The 12,287-nt window shown below is 37.4% G+C and overlaps 1 protein-coding gene across 1 annotated transcript; it reads right to left on the bottom strand.

Moving 5' to 3' along the window:
• Nucleotides 1-10,709: 10,709 nt before the first annotated feature.
• On the bottom strand, nt 10,710-11,327 carry LOC149811413 (uncharacterized). The gene has a single exon (XM_089993879.1). The coding sequence runs from the start codon at nt 11,325-11,327 to the stop codon at nt 10,710-10,712; it is 618 nt and encodes a 205-aa protein (XP_089850005.1).
• Between the last annotated feature and the right edge of the window lie 960 nt (nt 11,328-12,287).

Here is a 12,287-nt window from a genome sequence, read left to right as displayed (position 1 = left end):
ACCCTTTTGGGTCTGACCCAGATTCTGATTGGATCTCCTACTTTATCACCAAACCCTGATCCTATATGGTTCGGTAGGTATTGAGTCTGGATCAAACCCGACCCATTGATACCCCTACCTGAAGTGCACAGCGACAGCCACCGTTTTCCAATGATCAGACTATATAGATATATTTGGCATAGTCTATTTGGTAGAAGCTGAACCTTGTTTCATATTTTTTCAGTTAAAAAAAAGATCTTATAATGTTTGAAATTTACGAAATTGTGAACCGTTGATTTCATCACTTAAAAATTTTACTTGAGGGTATTGGATAATTCAAAAGTGGATTCCAACTAATTCAACCATCTTTATGTCTAAAACTAAAAAAAAGATTCTTATAATGTTTGAAATTTACCAAATTGTGAACCGTTGATTTCATCACTTAAAAGACTTAGGTATTGGATAATTCAAAAGTGGATTCCAAATAATTCAATCATCTAGAACACATCTTTATGTTTAAAACTAAAAAAAAAGATCTTGTAATGTTTGAAATTTACAAAATTGTGAACTGTCGATTTCAACACTTAGAAAGAGCTATTTTTTTTTTTAAATATTTACACGAAAAAACGGCCCCAGAATCAAACCCTGGCTCTGCCTGCGCAGCGTAAAACTCCGTGAGATTATCCCTTGCTCCTAGGGAGTCGCCATGCTTTTGCTTGCGCAAAGGGTGATGCTCATGAAATTTGAACCTAGACTGCCTGCCTAGCGGCCTAGGCTCCATCCCACTACGCCAAACTCCTTTGGGGCTTAGAAAAAGCTACTTAAGGGTATTGGATGATTCAAAAGTCTATTCCAACTAATTAGATCATCTAGAACACATCTTTATGTCTAAAAAAGTTAAAATTGGTACTGTCCAAAGAACTCTGAATGGTGAATGCTGTTCATCCTTAAGATGAGCAACAATCAAAAACTTCTCAAATGAACGCCCTTCATGTGAATTGGCCCCTGCAAGCCTTCATGATGCCGTTCACTCTCTAGATGAACGGCATCCATTACTGCAAAATAAACAACCAAAATGCACTTAACATATAACCTTCTTAGGCGGGTCATGAGTGTCGATCATCTTAGAGATGAACGACAAAATGGTTTCTTGGACAGTTTTGTCCCCAAGGAACCTTGGACTCTCTCTCTCTCAAATAGGAGAGAAAAGTTTGAACTTGTTTGCATCGTTTTTTTTTCTGTCCTGCAACGATCGATAATGCCTTCCTTATATATGGATTTCTCTATGAATATTAGGGATGTCAATGAATCCGATTTTATCCAACATTTACCCTAATTTGATTCCCTTAAGCTGCATTTGGTACACCAAAATCATATCCAATTATAATTGGATACAGATATGGTTTTAAACTTTTGCTATAGAATCTGACAAATGTCTGAATCCATTTACTTGTAAAAAAGCAGATAAGGTATAAGCTTTTTACCATCCGAATCTGAATCTGAATTCAAATCCGTTTAGCCCACATCTCATTAATATAGAATATGGTATTTACTGCATCCAATTCCAATCTCAACCGTTTACATTCTTATAATAGTAACTATTAATTAACTGAAATGGTGAAAATGGAGGACAAGACAGGAAAGAAGGATGCCTACCTTACATGTCCTTGACCCCAAATGAGAATGGTTCTCTCACTATTCTCATTTGTTTCATTTCTCACGTGCATGGAAACGTGGGAGAATAATGCACATTTTTCTCACTATTCAAGTTGGATATCCAACGGGATCAAGACTCTTTTGAGCAGGTAAAATAAATAACACAAGCAAAAAGATTCACAAGCTAGAATAATCATTTGATTCACAATAATCATCTTATTCACAATATTGTAATTTAACAAAGAGCATTTATATCATAGTTTTGCAAATGCATAGATAATCATGAATAATTAAAGAATACAATCATAATATAATTTACACATAATGAATATAAAAGCTCATGAACAAATTTTAAAGTTGTGATAATAAATCTTTAGTTCCTCTTTAATTAAAAGTGTCCCTGAGTAATTGGGGTATTGCTAAATTAGCGAAGATAACTCCGGCATGTATTATTCTAAGTATTTTAATTAACTGAAGTGTTCACCTAACCGGTGGGTCCCAAACATGTGGTTTTTGATCGAGAAAATCTTGAGTGGCAACCAAACAATAAGGATGACATCGAAGACAATTATACTAGTAGGTGAACCTACGTGCCCCAATTGTTACTCGAGGTTATACTATCTACTTTCTTCGAGTAGACCATGTGAGAATGGGTTACATGATTTTCTTCTTATTAAGTAATTTATTATATCATGTACTTCATTCATGAGGATTTTCTTCTTATTAAGTAATTTATTATATCATGTACTTCATTCATGAAGCAAATTAGGGCTCAGAAACCCAAGAATCCTCATGGGGCAACCGTCACATTATGTTGTGATTATATATACTCAACTCATTCCAAATGCTCAGCGGGTGAGGGTGATAAAAAATTTACATGTGTGAATTTATTACATTATGGTGCTTTCTTATGCACCTCAAGAGTTCTTAATAGACTCAAAGCTCATACACGAGCTCACAATCATAAACATAGATAACATGAATAAAAAATCAAGAACAACACTAAAATATTCACACGAGTGTGCGCATTAGCACCCGAAAGGTTTCTTGAACCACAATACTTACACACAAGCAATAACAAAGCATGCATACATCACATACATAGGTCATCATTCAAACATGATAGCATAGTCATTTTGTGAATCATCACGTGTAATACTTCATCCCCGACCTCACATGAAACATATATCATCGCATTGTATGACTAATATCGTGCATTTCACACCCATGCTCATACACGTAGTCATAAGCTCTTATATATATATATATATATATATATATATATATATATATATATATATATATATATATATATATATATATATATATATATATATATATATATAGGTGCAGGTCTGCATATATATAAATTAAAAAATAATGACAGATCTTAATAGGTCTCAACGTTTTGAAAAAATGAAAATAATGACAAACCTTGAATAGGTCTCGACATTTTGAAAAAAAATGTGGCATTTACATTCATATGGTCCAGCTCTCAACTATTCAAAAGAAAAATTAATAGCTTTATTTAGTTGATAGCTAATTAACTTTCTTAGTATTTTTTTTTTCAGTTAGTCCTTAATTGTCACTGTGTCAAAGTTAAGCTGAAAACATAGTAGTTTATCACATTCAATCACAAAGGTTAATAACACAGGAAATAAAAAAATTTCGCATTGCTCACAATATTTCCTATTTAAAATTCTAAATTTTTTGCAAATCTTACAGTTCAACTCTGAATAAAATTCAAATACAATTAAACACTAAGTTTTGAATACATGTAAGCATTGGATATCAAGATAGATTTGGATGCAATTTTAGCTGATCCTTATCTAACTCTGAATTTGAATGCGTAACCGGATTGGGTCAAACTCAGCAATGCCTAGAAGCAAATAAAATCCGACCCGTTTACATCCCTGTACTCACTTCTCATGTGATTTCAAATAACCCTATGATTTGGATCATATAATTTCATATCAGATGAGATGCAGGGTAAGCGAAACGTGCTTTGAACCAATTGATTCTATGCAGCACCAATTCCCCTATTGTTATTTTATGAATCATTGTGAAACAATTCTTTGAATAAGGGTATTGAAGTAATGGTTGGCAATTAATTTATATGGTAATACAACTAATTTAGTTATACATTATCGTATGACATATATTTATGCTATAGAAACATATTAACATTTTATTGGCTTAGTCGATCTTTTTGCAAGCCGAGCTAAGCATTAGAGCTAGGGGTGTCAACGGGTCGGGTTTGGTTAGGATCCAGGTAAAACCACACCTAAACCTCATTTGAGATTGTGGTACCGAGTCTGGACCTGAGTCTAATCTGACCCATCACAAGAGAAACCATGCCCGGATCCTATAAGGATTACATGAACCAGACCCAAACCATACCCGATAAAATAATATTTTTATCATTTTTACATTGAAAAATTGCAGATCTTAATTGGAACGGGTCGCACTCGGGTCTGGTATGAAATTTCACAAACCATGCCTGGCTCCATATATTAATCGGACCTTCGGGTCTGACCCGGATTCTAATCAGACCTTGTTATTTATCACCAAACCCTGACCCTATAGGGTTTGGTATGGGTCGGGTCTGGGTCAAATACGACCCATTGACACCTCTAAATAAAGCCCTGGTTCAAGTTTGGCCCAAATTGGCTAAGCGTTTTATTTTTCTCTCTTTTTTTTGGCCTTTTACTGGACAAAACATGCTAATTGCTGAGCTAAGCTAATTAAGCCGAGTATCAAACGTTTCCTGGCTGCAACCATGACGGATGTGAACCCGATTAACCCTAATTTAAGTCGTCACTGACAAAACCTTTAGTCCATTATACCCCTTTGCAGTACTTCCAGCTTGGGTCTTGCAAACACACACGCAAAACACATTTATGATCAGTTGGCGGGTTGGCGGGTCGGATTGGCGGGTTGGCAGACGGGTTGGCTGGTCGACCCACCCGCCTAAACCGTTTATTAAACGGGTCAGGCGGGTTGGCATACCCCTAACACGAACCCGGCCCGTTTAATAAACGGGTTAGGCGGGTCGACCCATTTATTAAACAGGTTCATTTTTTCCAAACCCGAACCCGCCTAAGAGGCGGGTTGGCGGGTCGTGTCAGGTTTTGCCACCCCTACTAAGAAGTCAATTTTACAATGATTAAAGCTAATTTTAACTCTTTCAAAACTATACAACATATTCATAAGAGGAGTGGAAATACCCAGAGCGGTACCCCTCCCTTACAAAACCGGACGTAAGGCACCGACCCGGTCAGCCTGACCCGTCTCAATCATTATGTTTCCAGTTATATGAGTAGGGATGGCAGTGAACCGGGGGACAACGGAGCTCTGCCCCGCCTCGCCCTAGGTTAGCTAATCTAGCAGGTTGGGATTGTATTGGGTACCTGACCAGACCCAACCTCAAATTCTTGTGTATGAGTATGAAAATCTAATACCCGGGTCAACCCAAGCAATATGCGGGCCGGGTTTGTGTTATGATTTTTGTCGAGTATCCAACCTGAGTATTTTATATGTATTTTTAATAAAAGTATTTTTTTGAAATTATATGGATTTGGGTCTGGGGTTTCATTTTTGTGGCCCGACAAAACCCGAACCCAACGCTTAGTTATTTGAGCAGGTTCGGGTATGTCCTAATAAGTCAGATCCCGACCCATTGACAGCCCTAGGCATCCCTCTCAACCCATTGGCTTTACTCAATCCAACATTGTTAGAACTCGAAACCTGAATCTGCTCTCTTATTTCTTGTACTCCTTTCTGCGTTCTTAGGAACAGCTGGCCCAAGAAATCCAAAAAAAAAAAACCATCCTTTGACATAGGATGGATTTCACCTAGCCATCTACCTGACGGCTAGTATCAGACCACAGTGGTTGTGAAGTTGTTGAGTTGGAGACCCCGGATCAAATCCTGCTGGTGCATGAGTGTCTCCATAGCTTTCAAAGGTTAGCCACCTAAGGCAGGGTAGTTGTGGAGCCCCATCCAGGGTTTTCTTGTGCTTCCACAAGGGTTCTTCATCATAAATAAAAAAAAAAAGATAAAATTATGAATCAATCCTAGCCATTGATTGGATGGCTAGAATTGAATCTAAGATGGAACCCATCCTATTTCAAAGGATGAGGATGTGCATCTTTTTATAGTGCTAGGTTTAAGAAACACATGCCACATTTACAAAGAAAAATAACAAGGAGAGTTAATCGCACACATGGCACATACATAAATCACAGATTTCTGTAGTAGGTATCAAAGGACCACCAACAAAAACATTGTCAAAGATTCATCTTAACTTTTTTTTTTCCATAAAAGAATGATGGGAGATAGGCTCCCAAGCCAAAAAGATGGAGAGGGTGGTGTATGTTCCCCCTGGAACACCGGGCCGCGTGTTCAGGGGTCCGAATGAGTGCCACGTGGCACTCATTCGGCTGATTATGTACGGAGGAAGATCTTGGGTTTTGCAATATTCCTTCCTCCGTACACAACCAGCCGAATGAGTGCCACGTGGCACTCATTAGGATCCCTGAACACGTGGCCCCGTGTTCAGGGGGTAACATACAACCTGCTCGAAAAAAGATGGCTTGTCATTCCATACAATATGTGTATCATCTTCGAGAACTTTGGAAAGGAGAAGGCAAACTGACAAGCTAGGGTTAAAGTTAGAAGAAAAACAACATAAAAACATGAAGTGATAAAAACTTGAGATGCAAGGTTGAGCTGTCCACCGAAATATGTAATAGCCAAGAGATCCATTGTTGCTTGTTAGAAGAAATGAAAATCGTAGACCATACCGTTCAAAATTTGGACAAAAAATGACCCTAAACGGTCACTCATCTTTGACTAATGATTAAAGACCTCCAAAATCGTTCAACTGTCACAATGCCCATATAAATATATTTTTAAAGTTTTTCAAACAACCAGGCCATTCAAAAATTGGCTTGGTCAAAGCAGACCTCAACACTTCACATGCACTTCAAAATGCAAAGTGCGTCATCAAAACACCATATTGCACCTCAAGCATCCACAAGTCACCCTAAAACACAAGGTTTACCAAAGTAAAAAATACTTTACAAACACTCTAATTAAGCCACCATAAAAATTTCTCCCTCTTAGATACAAGACTAAACATTCAAAACACTTTTTGGAGAGAAACAACAAATCACCAAAAACTTTACAAATATGCTATATTTTGAAGGATAGTTATAAAACACCTGCTACCAGCATTGAAGCCTTGCGTACCTTGCTGAGCCTTGAGGCAACCTGAAAAGCAATGCCCTTAAAACCAAGTGGAGGCCATGGATCAGGAACAATACCAAATTAATTTCAACCAGTTTTGGATGATTATCCAAGTGCTAGGATCCCACTTGAATTTCATTATATTTTCATAACATGCTGACCAAATTTCATTTATGGAGGTGGTGAATCTTTCATGACATAATTTATTGTGGGTCATCCAAAGTCTCCACACAACAGTGTGGAACACTTGTCTCCAACATTTAGTGAGCCAAGGCCAAAGAAAAGAGCGACGAAACCATGAGTTGAACTCAACCAAAAAGGCATCTGGATGGTGTTCTGCAACATCCAAAAGTTGAGTAATATGCTGACAAACAGTTGAAGCTATAGAACATGAGATAAAAATATGTTGAACAGATTCCTCATGCTTCTTACAGAGATAGAAACAATTTGCCCATGGAATGCCTAGCTGCTGAAATCGATATTGTGTAATAAGACGATTCTCACATGCTAGATACAAAACCCATGAGGCATGTGGAAACTGTTTAGAGACCCAGAGTTGAGCTCACCATGCTTGGAAAAAAATTCTGGGTTAGTACTTCATTCCAGAGAATGCATTGAGAGATAGTAGGTGCCATGTGACCTTTTGGTATGCCATCACCTTTCCACAACAATTGATCTGGAAGGTGAGAAAGGTTGGTAGAACAAACATCATGCCAATTAGGTGGAAGAAAAACAGGAGGCTGTTGGTTGTAACCTTGCAAGGCTGGTCGAACTGAATAATGTAACTGATTGAAAATAAAACTGTAGATAATCGTGTACAGATTGGCAAGAAGGGGTTGATTGAGCCAAGGGTTTGTCCAAAACTTAATTGCAGACCCTTCTTGGACATGCCAAGATACCAAAGAAGAAATGAGACGCCATGCCCATATAATGCCTTTCCATGACCAAGAGCCTCTGAGAACTGGTCCAAATGACCAAAGACACTTGAGTGAAAAAAATTTAGCATGCACAAAGTTTAGCAGATTCTTCTTCACTTGATCGCTGCAGATTATAGTACTATACACTTGTTGCTCGTTATGAAAAATCTGACCAAGTTCATGATTTGTGAAGATTGATTCTAGCTCCAGATAGTATCCAATGAAATATACAGATCCCAATGGTTTCTGAATAATAATCCCAAGTAGTATCTCTTATCCTGGGGATCCTCCAAGAGAACTTTTTATATTCCATGATATATAGAACCGTTTTAAGGACCTGCCTGAACGACCAGGGACTTGGATATGTTTGGTCACCATGTTGACCAAGTTCACGAACTCATTATTTGAAATGTTATGTGTATTTTGAACTCTTAGCATACTTACCTGACTTGACAAAATAACTTTGAAGGAGAATTTTGGACGAGGTTTGGACAAAAAACTCTACTTAACACGTGGAAAACTCGTTTCTTGGGAAACCGGAAAGCTAGGTTTCTAAAACTTGTGGAAAACTCCTAAAAATGCATGAAAAACCCATTTTCCATCAATTGCGAAACTCGTTTCACATCACATGGGAAACCTACCTACTTTATACAGGAAACTCGTTTCCCATGCATATTTGAAAAACATGTTTTCCATATGTTTCTTAATCATTTCCATCAAATAAGAATTTTTTTCAATAAAAAGTTGAATACATGTGTTATTCAAAATTTAAATTATTTATCTTCAAACATTTTTTTTAATATTTTTAATATTAAGAACATAGTGTATTGGATGAAATTGAGAATTACAAAATTTAATGTAACTGCATCATTCTTTCTTATTTCTTGATCTATCTAAACTTATGTTGCATTTAAATGCTTTATTTATGATATCTGAGTTTTTTTATTGAAAGTAAGCCGACTGTGCACTCCTTTATATTAAAATATAACTAACTCTAGTAGTTTTATAGTTGTAGTCAATGTATCATGCACTTCATTAAAAATACATTATTAAGTCTTATTAGTTATCATAAATTTCATAATGTTAGTAAAGAAGTAAAGTTTGTGCAAACTTTATGCATATTCTCAATATTACACTTGCTCCATACATAAGCATACGCGCACACACACATATCATGTTTCTCATTTCACATGGATTTTAGAAAACCCCATTTTCCATTTCTCAATATGTTTCTCATTTCTGTTTCCCAATAAGTTTCTCGTTTGGGTTTCCCATCCATGCAACCTTAGGTTTGGGCAGTAGTAGAGGGCTTGGCCCCTAGAAACCCCTTTGGAGGGGTGGGGACTGAGCCCACTTTGTATAGATTTGTCCTGCTTTGTAATTTTCAATGTTAATACCCTTCACCACTGAATGGGCTATTTTTTAATAAATGCAAAAAAACTAAAAAATAAATTTCATTATTGTTTTAATATTATTTTAATGGTTTTAACATGTGTCATGTTATGATTGACACACTATTTTTTTTATTATTTTCTGACCGATACAGAACGATTAACTTGAGTATCAATATCGGCCGATACAGTTGAATCGGTGGATTCAGGGCTGATACCGATACTGACAACATTGGTAATTTTCCCGTATGCTTAGTTAGGGTTTTTGTTTCCTTTGTTTTTAAACTTTCAAAAGAGACCTCTCCCTTTTAAAGGATAAGATGTGTTTTCTGGTATATTGAAGTTTTAGTGCTTCAATTCAAGAAAGACTAGGAGGACCAAGCAGCTGAGTACATATCAGGTAGGTACAGGCAAAAGCCTTGAATTGATTGGACCAACTTGGTCAAGTCTGTGCAACTCTTTTGACTACTAGACCATGGAGTAGACCACAGAAGATGTGGTATTCAGTCCAAGTCCTTGCATGGCACTCATGGTGTTTTGCCAAAAAAACTTGCCATGATCCATCAACAATTACCATGGTTTTTTTAGTGGAAGAGAATCTCTTTACAAGAAAAAACACGGGAAGATACAAGTTCTGCTTTTTATAAAAGAAGGTTACAGCTCCCACTAGTAAAAGTTGGAGTAAAGCTCCCCCCACCATGATTTTTCATGCCCTTGGCGGTATCCAAAGCCAAACAACCAACCCTAAACTGTAAAACCACAAAATTTTCAGAAACCTAACAGTCAAATAATTCAAATGATGACTCTGTATGGTGCTTCCTAAATGCTATACCCCATGATTCTAAGAACCAACATTTAGAAACACCCCAAATTCTCGTCTACATAGTGCTGGAATTTGTAAGGGTTTTCTATCTTCCAACTAGCAATCATGGCTTTTGCTCTTCTATTCAATTCTTCAATTGGAAAATCTTCTGAAACTTTTCTTTTTATTGCATGCAGTATTATTGGCTTTCCGGTACTTCCTTTATACTGATGATCTCCAAATCTGAACCAACTTCTGCAAACTGCGGCCTTGCTCATCCTGAAATCGTATTTTGATGATTGTTGATGCTATAAACTAGACTGGATCCGAAGAAATATGACAATGGCAACCGAGAGAAACAACAAGAAATTTGGTCTAGTGAAAAAGCTTCACTCAAGAAGAAAGAATAGATGGGATTTCGGGACTAAGCAAGGAGAAGGAGAACAAGTTAATAACAGAAGCAAGGAGAACAAGAACAGGAAGGAAAAAACTAGAGAGAAAGATGACTAAGTTGCTTATTGCAAAGTGGATATCCTTGAGTTCTGCTAAACAAACTTAGAAGAGTGTAACCACAATGGCAGGCTTAGACTGACCGAGCTTACACATGATAAGATGGTCTAAGAAGAGTGTAACTACAATCTTTCTACAATATTGCGGATCTTATGTCAAACCATCCACCCTATACTTATTCTGTCTAATGATTATTATGCTTTCTTATCCTTTACAAATAAGCAGTCTGGCTTCAAGCCTCCTTTGTTGGTTAACTTTCGCAATAAAATCCTCAACCCTCTTATTTAACTCATCAGCAGGCAAACCACACTCTTCCTCCTCTTCCTCAAAGTCCACGCCTTTCTTACTTTGTAGCTCCTCCTGATCGTCTTCATCTTCCTTCTCCTTCTCCTCATCTTTCTCTTGGTCTTCTTTAGTCCTCACTTTTATCACAGACTTTTCAATAACAGCCTTGTCTTCATAGCAGTGAACTTCCTTATCTGCTGCAACAGAAACAGAGATCCCTTGGTGTCTCTTCTTCCTCTTGATATACTCATCATAGATGTCTGGTGTTGAATTTGAAGTATCCAGAAGCTTGGATTGACCAACAAGGACGAATACAATGATATTTGAGATTATGAACAAAATTTTCGTACCAAGGACGAATTCGATGGTCTGCGGGACTGAAACAAAGAGAAGGGACTTAATGCAGGAGCAGAAGGGAGGGAGCCAGAGTGGGCTTGATAGAAACAAGCCCAGCATAATGGTTGAGAGTGTGTATATGGTGAGCTTATGGAGGAAGTGGGTCTTCTTGTATTTGGCCATAGCTTGGAGTTTTTCCATCTGTATGGGGTCCATAACTGGAGATGGTAAGAAAAAGGTCAAGTATATAACAATGAAAGAAGAATGACTCGCAATCAACAAAAAATATAGAGGGAGCAGAGTTGGAATGTTTCAAGTGGATTGTAGAGGAATCAGAGAAGAACAAGGAGGATGATTTCCATCCGACTGAAAATAGAACAATGCAAGGGAAGATTTATATAGGAAGCCAATGGTTGCTGCTTTTTTAGAGAGATGTCTTTATTGATAAAGCAGTGTTTGATTGGTGCTGTTTTTCCAACCCTGCTTTTACTTGCTTTCCACCACTGCGGCTGATGGTTTTGAATGTAGGCCACTTTTGGCCATTTTACCAGCCACCCATGATAATAAAGAAAACCAAAATACAAAAATCAAGGTTTCTCTTATTTATCACTTTTAAGTGAGGAAACGTAGAGGACTAGATATCAACAAAGACGTAGTTTTATTAGCTTTCTTTTGGTTTTTGTATCTTCCATGGGCCAAGCTCAATTATTGAAACCCATTCTCCTTTTTTAATTTTGAGGAAAGATGGGGTGAGGGGTTACTTGGTGATCAGAAAGATGGGAAGGTTGCTGTGGGACTAAAAGAGGTTTTGATTGCTGCACCAACTTTTACAATTCGGTCGGCAAGAGAAACACTACCTAACCTCCCCTAGCAACTGTTGAAGATGACTGATGACCATTGATGAGATTGTAAGGGTGGGGAGTTAAAAGCAAGGGTTTAAGTGTGCATGAGTTTCTTGGAAGTGGGTGGCCTCTGAATTTTTCAAAAGAACATGAAGTCTCCTCTTACTGTGGGATTCCATCCCAATTATTGCATGTCTCATGGTTCAAAACAATACAAAAGCAATTTCAAAAGGCTTTGATTTAGAGAAAGATTTACAAGATCTCCTTTGAAGGGCATCCTCTATTCTTAATGGCACTATGTAGAAGAGAGAGAGAGAGA

The sequence above is a fragment of the Nuphar pumila genome, chromosome 17 (assembly GCF_984573655.1).
Source record: "Nuphar pumila chromosome 17, dmNupPumi1.hap1.1, whole genome shotgun sequence".
NCBI lineage: Eukaryota > Viridiplantae > Streptophyta > Magnoliopsida > Nymphaeales > Nymphaeaceae > Nuphar > Nuphar pumila.
This window is presented reverse-complemented; position numbering and strand designations above follow the sequence as displayed.